This window comes from Miniopterus natalensis, chromosome 9 (assembly GCF_054644295.1).
Source record: "Miniopterus natalensis isolate mMinNat1 chromosome 9, mMinNat1.hap1, whole genome shotgun sequence".
Lineage (NCBI taxonomy): Eukaryota > Metazoa > Chordata > Mammalia > Chiroptera > Miniopteridae > Miniopterus > Miniopterus natalensis.
This window is the reverse complement of record NC_142089.1, coordinates 10285388-10304605: the sequence shown is the minus strand read 5'-3', so window position 1 is coordinate 10304605 and position 19218 is coordinate 10285388. Positions and strand designations below refer to the sequence as shown.

Genomic DNA, 19218 nt, shown 5'->3' with positions numbered 1-19218 from the left:
TCCTTAAGAGAAAAAGCACATGGCCTTTAGTGGGCTGATAGGCTTGGCTTTGCCAGTTTAAGGGGTTTGCTTTTGTTCAGTGTTACTGTTTGGTTTTAGCTTTCTTCACTTCCACGGAAATGTTAAACACTTTCTTCCCTCTAATTATTTTAACTACTCACCAATTTTTGTTTACATTGTGTATTTCCAGTCAAAGTGTTAAGCACACAAAGTGAACCTTCTCTCCTACTACTTTTTTTCTCCTACAGAACCTAGACCAACACATAATTAGCATAAAGGAAGACATCTGCCTCCAAACCTGGTCTGGGTCAAATATTTTTGTGATGTAATTTATTAGCTTCTCCTGAAAAATAATTCCTAACAAAATGTTTGACCAATTTTCATTCAGAAAGACTTTAATGAGGTTAAGACCTGTTCCAAAAAGCTCCCCACCAAACCCAGCTGATAATCAATAAAATAATCTTTAGTCATATATTTCACTATTATACCTATTTCCTTTCCTATAAATGTCTTCAGCAAGAAAAACTCTCTGAATTGGCCTTTTAAAAAGTTTGAGATAAATATTTGACACATGCTCCTAACTAATTTTTCTGAAATTTTTTACAAAGTTACTAAATAAATGCTTATTGAATAAAAAAATAAAGACATTGCTGATTTTACAAATCTAAAAATTAACATAATCAAGGTTCTTTGGAATCTGTAAAAGCTAAAGAAATTAAACACCTTTCTACTGAATATTCGGCATTTTATATGGCAATTAAGCAACTACAGAATGACACAATGGACAAAGGTGCTAATCCTTTACAGTCCCTTGCCCACAGGATTCCCTGGAGAGCCAGAATGTGCTCTGAAAAGATAAAAGAAAAATCGTAGGAAGTAGAAGTTAAATGTTTCCATGTCTATCAAAGCTTACAGTAAAAAATGACCTTTCTATTCATGTCACCAACTTCACAACAATAAATCCACATCTTGAAATAATAATGTTCTGTCATTTTCTTAAAAATTTACAACTCCATTTACCACACAATTACTTATGACAGTGCAATTTCCTACAACTCATTTTATTTTAAAGTGGTCCCTTATCAGTTGTTTTGTTTTGAACAACGCACATATAATACTTTGTAAAATGGCCCTAAAGGGATCCTTGAGTTTAAAGAACACTTTCAGAGTTCTCTAACATTAAAGGACTTGATTATTGTTTCTACTATTTTCTTATCTGAGAAATTCAAAGCTACTTATAGCTGACATTTAACAGAACACCCTTTATATCTTTAAGGTTAATCCTCTTTCAAAGGCATAAAATCAAGTAAATACATATTAAATAATGTTTTAATTAGGTATGTAATTTAACATTTAATGAGCAAATCCACATTAAATATTAACAACAAGGAATCGTAACTTTCATAAATGTCATTACTCAGCAGATACCAAGATATGCAGAAAAACAGGCCCAGAATTTTTTTTAAAAGGATTATATGCTAAAAACATATACACACATCCATGCACACACACAATTAAATGCTTAAAAAAAAAGTACTTCAAAATGGAGGGTAGATAAAATCTTAATAAGTTATCTGTCCATTTAACACACAATATAAAGTAACAATTGGGCTATTCACACTGAGAATCAGGATCAGAGTGCAACACAGCATAATCACAAGGGGAAAGTTGGTCTAGACTAGAACAAGAAATCAGTGAGGGTCCTTTAGCTAATGGCAGTAAAAAAAACTATGTTTGTATGTTCACTCTTCTGCCAAGTAGGTCCATAGCTTTCATCAGATGATCAAAATTCCCAAAATGTTGCATACTGCTTTTGACTTTTTGAGTTCAAAAAAAAGAAAGCAGCTTCCCACAAAATAAGTACAACGTAGTACTTCACATGAGCTGTAAAGTCAGGTAAACCTGTATTCAAATTACATAACTTCTCTAAGCCCCATTTCCTTATTTGTAAATAAAGGTAACGATTAAACAATAGAATGCATGTACAACACTTAAGTACAGTGCCTGAGACATAGTAAATCACGCAATAAATGTTAAAGATCCACCTGAGTTCTAATCCAGTCTCTATCTACACTTACTAGCTGGCTGACCATGGGCAAGACACTTCACCTTTGTGTCTACTCCCCAACTAATAAAGGGAATATAATTATACTTACACTCCATACCTTTGTTATAAGGATTAAATGAGTTAATACAAGTGAAGTGCTTAGAACAGTGCCATATATATGTATATGGCAGTTATTTAAAATAGAAAATAAGAAGGACTCTTTAAGCCAAACACTAGTTTGTAAATTTACTATGTAAATTATGGTTCACCTCATTAACATGCTCCTTAAACTGTAAATATAATGGTTATAAATGCCATGTAATAAGAAATTATTTATAATACAATGTTATATTAAAAAATAAAACTATCAAATTATAGTATAATCATAATTTATACTACATTTCATGACAACCAAACTCTACTGTTAGGGTGTAAAAATAATATATAGAGCCCTGGCTGGTGTGGCTCAGTGCTTAGAGTATCAGCTGGAGCACCAAAGGATTGTGGATTTGATTCCTGGTCAAGGGCACGTATCTGGGTTGCAGGTTCCATCCCCACACCCCAGGGGGGCCCTGCTGGGGCGTGTGCGAGAGGCAACCAATCAACGTGTCTCTCTTACATTGACCTCCCTCCCTCCCTTCCTCCCTCCCTCCCTCCCTCCCATTCTCTCTAAAAATCAATGGAAAAAAAAACCTCAGGTGAGGATTAACAAAAAAATGAAAGAAAAAGATACGGAATATGTGATTATGACAACCCTAAATTTTAAGTTTAAAATTTACTTTTTCTTCCAGGAACAAACTACTGATAAACACAAGAACATAGATAAATCTCAAATTAATTCACCTGAGTGAAAAAAGAAAAAAAAAAAGTAGCTACTGTATGATTGTTTCCTATTATGACTTTTATATAAAAGTCTAGCCTGGCCAGGCATGGCTCAGCGGCTGAGCGTCGGCCTAGGATCCAGGAGATTGGGGTTCGATTCCCGATCAGGGCACATGTCCGGGTTGTGGGCTGCAGCTGGATCAATGACTCTCTCATCATTGATGTTTCTATCTCTCTCTCCCTCTCCTTTCCTCTCTCTGAAATCAATAAAGATATATTTAAAAAAAAAAAAAAAAGTCTAGAAAATGCAAATGCATCCATAATAACAGAAATGGTGGGGAAAGATGGAAAAGAACGATTACAAAGAGATGTGAGGAAACTTTTTTGGAGTGATGTATACGTTAATTTTCTTGATTGTGGTGAAGGTTTTCATGGATATATACATGTGTTAAAACTTACCAAACTATACACTTTAAATAGAACTTGAGATATATTTAAGTCATAGGTACAATACGTATTATATATCAAATATAACTCAATAACGGTGTCTTTAAAAACAACATATAAACAAACAAATCATCAGTTCAACCGGCATATTTACCATTTGGGAGGAATGGATTGTTATTCTATGCTGGATTATAAAACAATTAAGTAGATTTACATGAGGCTGGAAACCACTACCTAAGGAGTGTTGATCAACTCATGCTAAATCCTGTCTCTGTGCAGGGGTCTCCACTGACATGCTGACTTGCTCAATATTCATCAGTGACTTGGAAAAAGACATAAAAGCATGATTTTCTAATTAGATGACCTAAAACTATAGGATGACAGAATCAAGTCTTTATAAAGTATAAGCTGGCTAAAAAGGATCATGAAATGCTACATCATGAAGGAATAATTTATTCAAATTAAATAATTTATTTATAGAAATTTTTCATAAGCAGGTAACAGAACAATTCTTCCAATTCCCCAAAATATAGGTCGCTGCTTCTTATAGTAAAGTCATTGTTCCAGAAATATTTTTATTAAGTTTATCTCTGCAATTACATTAAAAATACTGGCCTTAATAGTCATAAAATCTAATTTCTCTAAATAAAACATATAAGCCAAAAATATACAACAAGGTAAAATTTCAGACTGTTTTTCAGAAGCATGCCAATGAATATTCAAACTTGCTCGCACCTCTTTAGTTTCACCGTGTCCTCTCTACCATAATACATACGCAGTGCTCTTACTGAAGTTTTCAAAAATACTGGCTTTACTCATTTTTTGTTCATATGATCAATCACTCTAATGCAGTTATGGCTAATAAGGAATAATGACAAAAGTACCCCACTCATCCCTGACAAGTGATCCAAGGAGAAACTTACATAAACCAGGCTAAAAGAAAGAAAGAAATAAAAACCAGGATAAAACCTGTACCACGAAGGCATTATAAAAGTTGAGTCCTACTTCTGATACTTCTTTGATTACCAGCAGAGAACCTATCTAAAATGGCTGACATAGGGCATCAAGCCTGCACATGAGGCATAAGTAAAATTTTGATTGCATAATTTTTTTAAGACTAGCCAGGAGTGTTTTTGACTTTCAAAGAATTTAACTAACACAATTAAAGTGACATATGGGCACCATATGCTGAGGCAGGAGGAGGTGAATCGAGGGTTAGCCTTTATTTTATGACACAGAAATGATACTAATGGGCCTAGACACTGGAGGAATAATGATCAATATATAATCTTGGGGCTGAGAAAAAGGGGAACTAAGAATGTCAAAGCCCCTGGTCAACTAATCTACATTCGGTTAATGTGTATCACATGGTAAAGGTGCAGCAGAGACTTAAATTACTAAGAACAGAAACAAATAATCAAAAAGTGAAGACTGTCATATTTCATTTTTGTGTATTTTTAATTTTTATTTATTGATTGATTTTAAAGAGAGAGGAAGGGCGGGTGAGGAGAGGGAGGGAGGGGGGAGAGAGTATTCATGCGTTCATTGGTTGATTCTTGTATGTGTCCTGACCGGGACAGGACCTGCAATCCTGGCCTAGCACGATTACGCTCTAACCAACTGAGCTACCTGGTCAGGGCAGGACTACCATATTTCAAGGTAACTTTTTACTGCCTAAAGTCCCTTGTCTCTCCAGAACAGGCACTATATATAATTGAAACACCACTTTTTTAATTGACTGAGGACTACATATATGGTGGTAGTTTTAACTAGTAAAAGTCAAAGTTGATCTAACTCAAAAATAAATTCAAAAACTTAGATTCAAAAAATTTCATTTAAACTATGTAGCAGGCACTATGCTATCATTCACATTTGATGATCTCCTTCAAAGTACTAAGTTTACAAAGCCACATGTCCTCATTTATGAGAAAGCTTAATAACATGTCTGCCTATACTTTAACTCAGTAATTGCAATTCTAGAAAATTATTCTACAAAAATCCAAAATACAGCAAAGGCTTTAAATTCAAATAAGTTATTTCTAATAGGAAAAACTGGAAACAACCTACTGTTTAACTTCTCACCAAAATAATGCTTACATACTAATTTTTTTCAACAAAACCCCATTCCGTACCCGGTATTCACCTCTGTAAATAGTACCACATTCTCTCCATTGCTCAACCCAAGGTCCATGACATCACCCTTTACTCTGTTTTCTCACCTCCCACACCCAAGATACCACATTCTGACTTCAAAATACAGACCAAATCCACTCCTCATCTTTTTTACTGCTACCACCGTAGAACAAGCGACCATCTCTGCCTGTATTACAATAATCTCTAACCTGGTCTCCTTGCTTCCACTTTACCACCACAACCAAGCGCCCTAACACAATCTGCTCTTTATAATAGCTACTTCCTTTTAAAAGAAAACTCAGATCTACTACTCTGAAGTTTCCAATGGCTTTCTATCACGTCTACATTAAAACCCAAAATCTTTACCATGGTCTATAATGCTTCAGATACTTCTTTGAACTCTATCTCCAACCTTTCTATATTCTAGCCAAACTGGTTTCCTTACAGTTCTAAGACCACATTAAGCATGCTGCTACCTCTGGCCTTATCTCTGGCCTTTGCACTGCTGTTCCTTCTCCCAGAAATGCTCTTTCCCTAAAAATGTGCAAGGTTCATTCCCTCATTTCTTAGGTTTCTACTTACATGCCACATTTTCAGGCTAGAACTTCCTTTAGAGCCCTACCTCAAGTAGGATGTCCAGTCATTTTCCACCCCTTTATTCTGCCTCATTTTCATCAAGGCACTTATTACTACCCATTAATATACTGCAAATATATTTGTTTCCTGTCATTTCCAGCTCACAAAAAGGTAAGCTCCATGAGGACTGAGCCTTTCGTTTGCTCACGATTATATTCCCAACACCTAGAATAATGCCTGACACATATTAAAAACTTAAGAAATACATGTCAAATGTTGAGTGAATATTAAATTCTTATAACAATGTACAACCAATTACTACTTAAGAGATGTTTAGAATACCATAGGAAAAGTTAATATTATAATATAAAGTGGGGGGGGAGGATAAGCCCTGGCCAGGTGGCTCAGTTGGTTAGAGCGTCATCCTGATACACCAAGGTTGTGGGTTCGATCCCTAATCAGGGCACATACAAGAATCAACCAATGAATGCATAAATAAGTGGACCAACAAATTGATGTTTCTCTTTCTCTCTCTCCATCTCTAAAATCAATAAATAAAAAATTTTAGAAAGAAAAAAAGAAACCATACCAAAAAATGATTACAGTAGTTGCCTCTAGAAATCAATCAAGATTACTAGAAATTTTCATTTTCTTCTTTTACCTATCTTAACTTTGAAAATAAAAATTCAATGGTGAAGGTGTACTTTCATAATCAGAAAAAGTTATACTTTAAGAGTTAGGCCTGCCCAGGCGGGCATGGCTCAGCGGTTGAGCGTCGACCTAGGATCTAGGCGATCGGGGTTCGATTCCTGGTAAGGGCACATGCCCGGGTTGTGGGCTTAATCAATGACTCTCTCATCATTGATGTTTCTATCTCTCTCTCCCCCTCTCCTTTCCTCTCTCTGAAATCAATAAAGATATATTAAAAAAAAAAAAAAAAAAAAAAAGAGTTAGGCCTAACAAAAAAAGCTCAGTACCAAAGCAAACTCTGGCCCAGAAAAAGTTTGTGCCATAAAAGAAATAAAGGGTTATTTTTCAACATAAACTGACAATTACTAGCATAACCGGACCACTTATCATCCAAAAGGGGTCCGTTTTAAGAGTTTAAGGAGATTCAAAAAGTTATTAATAGGTGTTTAATTGATCTACAATAGCTGTAAACTGAACTTGTATTGAGCAAACCAAGAAAAATAATCATCTTACCCTTACCTGCAAGATAAAGTTCTAATTCTTTAGGACCATGTTAAAATCTCCAAAACCCACCTATCTTGTCTCTACTCCTGCTACAAAACCTGACTTACATGCTATACTAGGCTGACTACTAGCCATTCCATTAACCATGACTCTAAATCATCACTTCCTAGAAAGCCTTTTCTTCCCTTCTTTGCCTGGAGTTCTATACCTTCCAGCTTAGTGTCATTTCCACAATAAAGGACTTCTTCCTTTACCATATAATAGCACTTTCAGATCTCTAATCAAAGGTTCTTAACCTGGGGCCTATAAATAGCCTGTTGGACATCTGTGAAATTCTAAAATTATATATAAATACTGGGTATATGCTCTTTTTTGAGGAGAAAGCATTATGACTGTTTTCAAATTCTAAAAGTAATTCATAACCCAAAAGGATAAGAATCATTGCTTTATCGTATAACCTTAAGATTAAAATTATTTATGTACTCATCACCCTCACTACACTGTCAGTTTTTATAAAGCTCCCTGTCATATTCCTAGGAATAAACAGTATGATGAACTAAAATACTTAAAAGATGTGTCTGACTTCCGAATTCTCCCTAAATTCTCTCAGGCTCACTGTAAGACAGCTGAAATTGGCTTCAAATTGTATTACCTTCATCCTCTAACTTAAATTCCTTCATTTATGAATCTGAATCAATCATTTAACATAAAAAAATTAAATCTCCTCCCATTAAAACCAAAGTTCTTTTCCAAACTTTCTGCATTTTTACATGTAATCAGAGAAGGGGAAAAAGTAAAACAGAAAAATTTAAGTTAAAAAAAGCAATTTTTTTAAATTAAAAAGGTATCCAAAAAGAAAATTAAAACTCATAGTGTCCTAAAAGAAATCACAGTACAAGGCCAAAGGCGAATATTTATGAAAGAAAAAAAGACAGGTGTATGAGTCCATCTATCTTAACATGCTTATTTCATCACCACTTTTTTTTTTTATAAATAGCACTCTTTTCTTATTAATATATCTTTTTATTGATTTCAGAGAGAGGAAAGGAGAGGGAGAGAGATATAGAAACATCAATGAGAGAGTGTCGCTGATTGGCCGCCTCCTACACGCTCCCGACTGGGGATCCAGCCGGTAACCTGGCATGTGTCCTGACGGGGAATGGAACCATGATCTCCTGGATCGTAGGCTGACGCTCAACCACTGAGCCACGCCCGGCGGGCCATCACCACTTCTTAAATTAAGATGATGGGGAAGCCCCACTGGCATGACTCAGTGGTTGAGCATTGACCTAGGATCCAGGAGATCTCGGTTCGATTCCTAGTCTGGGCACATGCTGGGGTTTCGGGTTTGATCCCCAGCAGGGGGTGTGCAGGAGGCAGCTAATCAATGAGTCTCCTCATCATTGATGTTTCTCTCTCTCTCCCTTTCTTCCTCTCTCTGAAATCAATAAAGACGTATTTTTTTTTAAAAAAAGATGATGAGGAAAAAGCCTATGTACCTTATTATATATACCTAATTCTATTTGGGATTTTACTGAACCTTTTGCCAAAAAAAATCTATCACATGCCTATCAAACAAACGCTGCCTACAGGTGACAGGCGCATGCGCGGAAGACACCCAGTCCAGCAGACCACCCCGAGCCAGGTACTCACCGCGCTGTACACGGCCGAGACAGGAGGAGTGAAGATCCGATCCTCCAGAGGCTGCTGCACAGGTCCTCTAGGAATTCTAGGAGAGCGAGTTAAGGATAAGAGGACTCAAAAATGGATTGCTTTAGCAGTAAGAGAAAATTACCACCACAAAATTCTGTCAATGACCCAAGTTCGGGCACCCAATTAGTGGGGTTATACACTTAATACTCCACAGAAACTGGAAAACAAAGTATTTCAAGTTTCCATTTTCTAATACAATTAGATCAATCTCTCCAAAAGTGATTCCCCCGATAAACATTCCATGGAAACTCAAAACAGAATTACACAACAAGCCTCCAAACTTTAGGTCTATGCTGAAAAACTACCACCTTTCCTTTCTAGAGAAAGAGACTAAGGAAATAGAAGCAGGATCTTCAGAAAGATAAGACTAATTCATCAACCTGGAAACTGCTGACAAAGGCCGTGTCTGTTCTGCTAACTACACAGGAATAGAGAATACAATTGTTTCCTTGTTTTTCTGTTTTAGCTGCTACTTTCCCTCATCTCCACCCACCATTTTTAAAAAGAGGCTCTCCAACATAGTTTAGTTTAAAATGTTTCAGCATGTTGTCAAGACCTTCCGTTAAAAGATAAAAGACTATAATTTTATTCAGCTTCAAAAACTGAAAAATGTGTAAGTTCTTCTACCTGGTAGGTGGTATTTTTACCTCTTTAAGAATGACAACCAAAAGACTGGCACCAAAACATTAACAGCAATTCTCTCTGGATGGTAAAATTACATTATGTGCTATTTCTACAATAAATACAAATGATTTACATAATTTCAATGTATTTTTAAAAGAATGACTATATAAATGTAGTAAACCCAAAATGAGAATCCTTCCTTCATTGTAACAAATATTTAATACCTCTCATATTATGTTCCTTTCTAACTCAATGGAACAGTTTGAAAGACAGAGTGACAGCTGCAAAAAATAATTTTATATGAATGACCACAAGTTGCTGAAGTTGGAAAGAATCATTAGAAGTGAAATTCTTTATATCTAAGTAGCAGCAGTTTACTGAGGTGAGAGAGAAAAAACAAAATGAGAAAAAAAAACACCTATGCTTTAGTCATACAAAATTAGTAACAGCCCTAGCCAGTCTGGCTCAGTCAGTGGTTAGAGCGTCAGCCCGCAGACTGAAGGGTCCTGGATTCGATTTCGGCCAAGAGCACGAACCTCAGCTGCAGGCTCGATCCCCAGCCCCAGTAGGGGCAAGTGCAGGAGGCAACCAATCTCTCACATCGACGTTTCACTCTTGCGCACTTGCTCTCGCATGCTCCCCAACTCTCTCTGAAAAGCAATGGAAAAAATATCCTTGGGTAAGGGTTTAAAAAATAAAAATTAGTAACACTGTACCAATCTCTAGACAGTTCTTTAAACTAGTCACCTCGGACAACAGTTCAATGTGTTGCCATCATCCCCTATGCATGAAGAACTGATTTGGACACATTGAGAAATAACAAAGCTAAAATATGTCATTAAAAAGCTGCTTCATCCAAACTATATATATGTTTGCAATGTAGAAACATAAGTCTAACAAGTTTCAGGACACAAGTCCTTCACATTAGCTTGTTAATCCTTTCAGAAATAAGATTACCCCAGGCTGAAGTAAAACTTTCTCTGAATTATAGTTCTGCACTGTGGTCACATGAATAATGAAAAATATGAAGCCATTCTTTCTTCTGCAAAGCCAACTGCTATTGCTTGTTCTAGCTAAGGCTAATTCTCACTATGTGAGAAGTTCTCAAAAGAGTTATCAGTACTATGCCCCAAAAGCTGAACCACACCACACCACTTAAGGGAAGGCTAGGGCTCCTTATTACTATTAAGTTACTTTAGTGGCAAACAGTATTACTGTAATTGCAAGATTTCTGAAGAGACAATCATATATTTGGCCAAGAGTCCAGTTAACAAACATTCTTTCTCCTTGGCAACAGGTAAAGAATATTGATTTCATTTATTTCACTCTCTGTAAACTACCAACAGAATATTGTGGGGATTGATAAATGAACTGTTTCTTTAAAGGCTAACTGGATAAAAATAATTATTTTAGAACAAAAACACAGTCCTATAAAGAGAAAACTAAAAAAAGAAATCAGAAGATCTGAATCTAAAGTGTACTACAGCATAACTAACCAGGCTGTCTTCACTGAATCATTTTATAGTACTCCGGTAAACTGAGGCTCAGCAAGATGAAGTTAACAAGGCTAAGTAAGGTCTCTCTGTATTCTAAAGACTGTGCTCTGCCTATTACATTAGTGTGTACAAGGGGAGACAATCTGGTCAAAATATGGTTGCCCCTATCTATAGGACAGAACTAAATTAGTATTTCGTCTCATAAGAGAGTCAATGGAGTGTCACTCTAAAACTGAAAAGTCTCGAATTCTTGGCCCAAATTGAATCATCTCCGCAATGGCAAATGACTACTCAATATTACAGACAGAGAAGGTAATGTAAGAAACCAAGGGAGCTTATTTTACAGAGCAATTTTCTCCTTTAATTCTTAGTGGTTATGGTTGCACATCTTCATAAATATGATAAAAATCACTGAATTGTACAATTGAATACTGTAAATTATATGGTATGTGAATTATATATCAATTTAAGAATAACTTAATATTTTAGTAATTTGCAACTAGGCTGGTTATCACCCTTTCCACTTAAAAAAAGCCCATATAAATCAGTATGAGATAGGCACTGCCAGGCATTTGCTCCAAAAACAGGTAAATTCAAAGAAATGACATGCATGTCAAGTTCTTAGACTACAGCGTAATTCCTCCTAATTCTGCCAACCACTAAGCTTATTATTTCCTATCTCCAACATACATCATTGGATGCTTATTTCCCTTTGAGTGCAGGGTAACGAGCAAATAGCTTCTCATAGCACCACTTAAAATTCTAATTCAATCAATAAGCGGTGTACTATGCATGTGCAGTGCTCCAGAACACATTTTTATTTCTAAAATCTCATGACTAAAATACAGCAGCACACCCACTTGACATTTCTGTAGTTCAAACTGCTGATTTATATCATTAGGAAATATAAGAAAAATCATTAACAAGATTAGACAAATGATATGTAATAAGTGAATCAAGCCACTAATTAGAAATATAAATGCAAAATAATTCTAATTCTACACACTTTTTCTTAAAAAAACATTAACAAGACAAATTTCAGAATAAAATAAAATTTGAAGTTAAAGAGAATTAAAGCACAGTAGACTCTAAATTGATTATTAAAGTACTCACTACACTCCACATTAAATGTCAATTAGGCAGATAAAAAAATTTCAGCAACCAAATTTCATCAAAGAAATCAAGGATCTATGAGGTGATTACATGATCTGAATGTTTCCTACTTATACCACGAAGAAAAGGAGACCGATAATTTCTTTAAGCACAGATGTTTACTGAAATTTCATGAATGATGAACTCTCCTCAGTAGAGTTTTGGATCAGTGGCAATAAACTGACCTTGGGTTTGACTCGTACTCAGTACCGCCTCAAAAGGTAGATTTTGACAAGGTAGAAAGCAAGTAGTAAAAGTCAAGAGAAATCTTCTTCCAGTTTGCTGAAACACTTATGCCCCATTTACAACTCCCAGCTGAATGTTCCTAAACTTTGTCCCACTCTACTACAACAAAAGCTACTCTCCCAATGCTCAACATAAGCAGTATTCTTAAAGTGACAGCCTCAAGTTACCACTGCCTCCCTGAAAGGGAAAGCGAAAGTACAAGCCCATGGCACAAATACTGCTTTAGAGAAGACACAGGCGACTGACTGACTTCAGGAAACAGAAACAAATGAATGGAAATATCTTTTTCTGCATTATGCCTTATTTAAGCTTTAGGGCAATACAGTAATGTCAGTCAATTTATGCCTTCTCCACTTTCTCCTCCTTTCTACACAATTTTGATAATGAAAAAGGAAATTATATAACATAAAAATAAGGGCAGAAATTCAAAACTATACCAGTTCACGAAGATACTATGCATGATTTCTCAAAAGAAGCAGTATTAAAAATATAGTTGCTTTGGAAATAGCTATAATCCCTTTAATGTTATTAGTTCTGGCCTACAAGGGACATGTCTTACACAATTTAACTCCAAATGGATCAAAGACCTAAATGTAGAGGCTAAAACTATAAATTTTTAGAAGTAAACAGGATAAATCTGCATAACCTCACATTTGGCAACAGATTCTTAGAAATGACACCAAAAACAAGTGCAACAACAACAAAATAAGATAAACTGTGTTTCAACAAAGTTAAAAACTTTGTTGCATCAAAAGACACCATCACGAAAGTGACAGGACAACCCACAGAATGGGAGAAATGTTTGCAAATCATGTCTGATAAAGGACTTGAATCTGGAATATATGAAGACCTCTTACAACTGAGTAATAAAAACACAGAAATGCAGTCTGTTCCATATCTGACAAAATTCTAAAAGATACTGATTGATCTTTGCCACTTCGGTGAACTTGTACACAGAATCTCTCTGTTATGAAACTTGTTGATTCTAACTTACCTGTTGTCCCCAAGGTGAACAGCTTCGCAGATGAACTTAACAGTTCTCGACTCAAAGCAGTTCACATGGAAAAGCACCCAATAGAGGAATCTGCTTTTCTTATTTACAGCTGAACAACTCGTGTTGTTGGCCAAATTAATTCACCCAACTGTAACATGCCGAAAGTCAGGCTACTGAAAATACTTGTCCTTACCATGTGGACTATCAGAGAGGCTGATGGGGAAAATCAATCCCTTTTTATTAGTAAACCTTATCTCCAAGGCCCCCGCTCACTTAAATTTTTTTAGCGAATCTAATTTTCCCCTGAAGAAAATGACTGATGAATAGCAATGGCAACATAAAATACCAGCCACCACCACTTAGGAAGCATAACTCTCCTGCTTTTGTAGTCATTATCCTTAGCATCAAAGTACCCCGAAACGTTTTCAATGCTCCATCTACTTACAGACTCACACCAGAAAGAACTGCAAAGCATTCTACAGGTCTGTCTCACTCGCCCCACCACCACCGAGAGAGCAGGTACTCCAGTGGTATTTAATGAACATATAAGAGGATGGAACTCAATTTTCCATCATGAAGCAAAAGATTAGACTAAGTTATCTTTAGATTTTGGTTAAATTACCAACAAAAAAAGCACACAAACTTTTGTATCACTATGATTTACTTCCCCTTTTTTTAAACTTTCAGTATTCAATAAAAAATGTCCTAACAAAAAAAAAATCCTACAAACTACCGCAACTCTAAATATAACTTATTGCATGCAACTCTAAACAGTTTCTTAGGACACAGACCCATGTGAAGTCAATGTTGTTTTCTTTGTTGATTCTGAGGTATGGAAATAACTACAGGCAATGTTTTCCTTTCTCACTCTAGACATGCTCAATTCTCAGGAAGATGGTTTCTTTTAAAACAGCATTTCTTTTCAACCTAAAATTCTGTTATAATAAAAACTATCAAAAGTTTTTCAGCAGATTTATGTTCTTATGTAGAATGGGCATAGCCAAGATTACTTTCTTCCATAAATTCTAGGTCACTGTAATCACCAAGTATCTAGTGTCACATGTATAAATTTAAGAGAATCTTCCAAAAATATTTTTAAAACAATCAAATGTCATTCTTCAAAGATGTCAGGCTTATAAAGAGATTTTAAAATAAACTGGAGCAGTAATATACATAAAGGTACAAATATTTGGGAAACTTAAAAAGAGCAAAGGAGAAAATGGTTTGAAATACAATATAATACATACCAATAATCTTCTGTTCTTATCTTTTCTAATTACAATGTTCTCAAGCCAAACGAGCTCATTATGACATGCATGCTATGATTAGTGTTAAATATAAGTCCAAGAAGAATATATAAATACTAACTCCTAGAACTTAATAGATTAACTTTTCCTTATCCACAAGTAGTACACCCTAGCATTAAAAAATCAAATATTTTGCCCAGCCGGGCATGGCTCAGTGGTTAAAGCTTCGACCTAGGATCCAGGCGATCAGGGTTCGATTTCCGGTCAGGGCACATGCCCAGGTTGTGGGCTGCAGCCGATCAATGACTCTCTCATCATTGATGTTTCTATCTTTCTCTCTCCCTCTCCTTTCCTCTCTCTGAAATCAATAAAGATATATTTAAAAAAAAAAAAAATCAAATATTTTTATAAAAGTAAGTTCTAGTTGTTTCTGGTATATTTTGGTACTTAACATTCAAGCATGGAGAGGTATATAAAAATTCTAAACTTGCGTGATTAAAATCAAACAATGCCACCACGTTATGAATATTTAATTCACAAAAGCTGCTCCTATTCTGCCCCACTTCTCTCTCTCTCTCAGTATCCCAGCAGTTTACATCAAGGTTCCAGACTAATACAACTGCAAGTAAAGCTAAACTAGAGCTAGCTTCCCTCTAAACTTGACTTAAAGTCAATTAAAGATTCTGGAGACTTTCTAGCTCTGCTAATTAACTGTAAACAAAAGACAATCTAGATGATGCTCAAGAGTTACTGCCTATAACTAATTAATTAAGAATGTTACACATATGGTTTCTTCACTTATAATAAAGCTGCATACAATTCTAAACATGATAGGCCTCAAAAATGTTAATTACATAAAAGTAAAAGACGAAATTCAGCTTGTATACAGCTCGGAAACCATAAAACCTGAGTTAAAATCTACAACCTGGTTCTCTATTAAAATTTATTCCTGCCCTGGCTGGGTGGCTCAGTTAGTTGGAGTGTCATCCCATACACCAAAAGGCTACAGGTTCCATTCCCAGTCACAGCACATACCTAGGTTGCAGGTTTGATCCCGTCGGGTTCATATGGGAGGCAAGCAATCGATGTTTCTCTTTCACATCTCTCTCTCTTCACCCCTCCCCACTCCTTTCCACTGTCCCTAAAATCAAATCAATAAATATATCCTCAGGTGAGTATTAAAAAAAAGTTATTCCAGTTATATTTTTTAAGGACTAGAAACAATTTCTCCTATTGCTTGGTATCTAAATATATTTCATGAATTTGATGGCATTGCAAATTTTAAATGTTTGTCAAGTTTTATTATATGATTGAATTTGCACAAAACATCTCTGAAAGAACACATAAAAAACTGAAAAAAGTGGCTGCCTCTGAGAAGACAACTAAGGAACTGCGGGTGAGAAGTATATTTACTTTTCACTGTATACATAGTCTTTGTCCTGTTTTAATTTTTTACCATCTGCAAATATTATCTTATTTATTTTTTTAACCCTCACCCAAGGATATTTTATCCATTGCTTTTTCAGAGAGAGTGGAAGGGAGGGAGAGACAGAGAGACAGAGACATCGATGTGAGAGAGACACATCAATTGGTTGCCTCCCGCAGGCGCCAATTCTGTAACTTTTCTAGAAGCCATCGTCACCTTCCTTTCCCCAGGCCACAGCACCACCTCAATACAGGTTTTCATGCTTTACTGGCAGGAGTGCCCCCCTTTTCCTCACTGGAGCCTTGGAGCCTCTTCCTCTTCAATGCACACAGTACAGCATCATCACCTCCATCTTCCCGAACAACACTGTCGTCACCAATGAACAATACATGGCTCCCCAATTGTGTTTTTTTTACCTCCAAGTCCAAATCCTGGGATTCGATTACCACCAGTAGCTGGGAGCTCTTTAACTTAATCTTTATTTCCCACTCCCTAAAGTGAAACCTCTAAATAACAAATATCAGGTTAGTTTCTGACTGATCTTGCAACTCCCATGGCATGGAATGCTTTCCCTCCTTCCCTTCATTAATCTATGACCTGGATCAAATTCCTGGCTTCCCTACTTTGTTATAAGAGATCACACACTGCGCTTCCTTTCACTTAGCCTCAGTTATCCTATTTATTATGTGTACGGAGAGGCAGAAAATAATACCTTAAAGAACTGTTTTAAAGATTAAATGAAATAATCCTTATAAATAACTAAGTACATAGTAGGTGTTCAATAAATGCTATCTTATGAGAACTGTTCAAACACTTTCTCATTATTCCTTTATATTTTAATGTCCTTTTTCCAACTAGACAAAAATTTTTCTACATAAGGATGGCTGGTCGAAGATTTCAAATAAACAAATTCATTTCAGGGGGCGGAGCGGGAAGAGATTAACCAAAGAACTTATATGCATAACCCATGGGCACAGGCAATAGTGAGGTAGGCATGGGGGGGTGGTCATCAATGGGGGTGAAAGGGGGACATCTGTAATACTTTCAACAATAAAGATAAATTTTTAAAAAAACAAATTCATTTCCAAGCTAATTAGAATGCAAAGCTGCTTGCTTCTCTTTTTGTCTTGATAAAGTTTTTACAGTAGGGATTATTCTGCCAAAATAAATCTTGATCTTTTTTTTGTTGATCCTCACCAGAGGATATTTTTTCTATTGATTTTCAGAGAGACTGGAAGGGAGGAAGAAGGGGGGAGGGGAGAGGGAACGAGAGAGAAACATCGATGTGAGAGAGACACATCGATTGGTTACCTCTTGCACTCGACCCAACCGGGCTGAGGATTGAACCTGCAACCCAGGTACATGCCCTTGACCAGGAATCGAACCCTCAATGGATGCTCTAACCGTGGAGACACATCAGCCAGGGAAAGATCACTTTCTTATGTGAAGACTGGAGAAATAAAGATGTGGCACCCAAGCCAGCCCAAGCATCTCCTCAAAAGTATAAAGGTATTACTTCAAATGTCAAATCAAAGCACCTAAATCCTAAATACCATGCCTCTCTTCCAGCCAGCCTACCCAGCTACAATAACCACAGATCACAATCAGTCAAGATTCACAGTCAGTCAAGAGAGGTACCAACACCCAGATCACTCAGGTTCAGGAGAGAAAGACTCTGTAGGTAACCAGAGAAAGGGGAATAGAGGGGGGGAAAAAAAGAACTGGGCAGAGAAATAAGTGCTGATTCTTCCTTTTTTTCCTACCCACTAATGCACGTCATCTGGGAAAAAGCAGACAGAATAGAAAGAGAACAACCACTTTTAGAAAATTAAGATCTCACTTTGAATCTTGATCCCTCTACTTTTTGAGTTAGGAAAATCACTTCATCTCTCCAAACTTCAGTTTCCTCATAAATGGTAACAGCTGTCTCACAGAATTATCATAAAGATTAGGAGGAACAGACACTTAACTGGTATTGTTTCTATCCCCCTATCTTTGACTTCCAGGCTATACTTAGAAAAAGAGAAAAAAGAAAAGAGGAAGAAAACTTTATGAAAGTTAAAAGAGGACAGAACAAGTGAGGATATGTATGTAAGTAAATAATCATCCTAGATACAACTGTTAAATTTAACTGACACTAAATCTAAGAGAAATGCAGGGCATTTTCACAATTATTTTATGTGATCAAGAATGTAAACTCTGATATCAGATGCGAGATTCAAATCCTGACTCCACCACTTACTAGTTGTATGATCTTGGGAAAGTTAGCTAAGCTTTTTGAGACTCAATTTTCTTATCTGTAAATGGGAGTAATAGCACTTATACATCTTAGGGTTCTGGTGAAAAGTAATACAAGTAAGGTGGTGTTTGATATAATCCATAGCATATAATTTAATGATAGTAACTAAATAAATTACAAGAGAAGTTTATTTCTCCTTTAAAAGAATTACTTAATTAAAATAACAAAAACTAAGAAATTATAGCTTTAATTACTGAGATCTAATTGTGTTTCTAAACTTTATGGTCCCAGAACACCTCCTTTACACTTAAAAATTACTGAGGAACCTAAAGATCTTTTGCTTAAATAGGTTATATATCCATGTATGCTTACCACATTAGAAATTAAAACTTAGAAAAATTTTTGAGTATCTATTAAGTTATTTTCGGATAACAATAATAAAACAATTCTATGTTAACATAAGTAACATTTTTTTATTTTTAAGAATTTACTTTTTTCTCCTAATTTAGGGAAAAGAGTGGCATTGTTTTTATAGTTTTGCAAATCTCTTTAATATTTAGCTTAATAAAAAACCAGCTGAAATCTTACATGTGCTTCTGTATTCAATCTGTTGTAACATGTTATCTTGAAGTCTATGAAGAAAATCTGGTCTCATACAGATGTGTGGTTATAAAAAAGGAGTATGTTAATAGCTTTTCCTGATAATTGAGAGTATTCTTTTTTACTATTCCACTAAAACTTGACAAACAGTAGTTTTTAAAACAGGTACAATCTGGGATCGAAAACCGTATCAATTAACTTTTCATACATAGTTACATTAAAATTAATTTATTCTATATTGCATTTTAAATGGACCTTTCAC

General features: G+C 35.7%; 1 protein-coding gene across 4 annotated transcripts in view; it reads right to left on the bottom strand.

Annotated features, from left to right (window-relative positions):
- Positions 1–19218, bottom strand: part of EIF4G3 (eukaryotic translation initiation factor 4 gamma 3) — a 234625-nt gene that overhangs the window by 169465 nt on the left and 45942 nt on the right. For all 4 annotated transcript variants that reach the window (XM_087820188.1, XM_087820180.1, XM_087820181.1 and 1 more), the window contains one exon: positions 8873–8948. Coding sequence is in view for 3 of the 4 variants with exons in the window: in XM_087820180.1 (XP_087676306.1) it covers positions 8873–8948 (76 nt within the window). In the remaining variant the exon portion in view is untranslated. The remainder of the gene's footprint in view (positions 1–8872; positions 8949–19218) is intronic.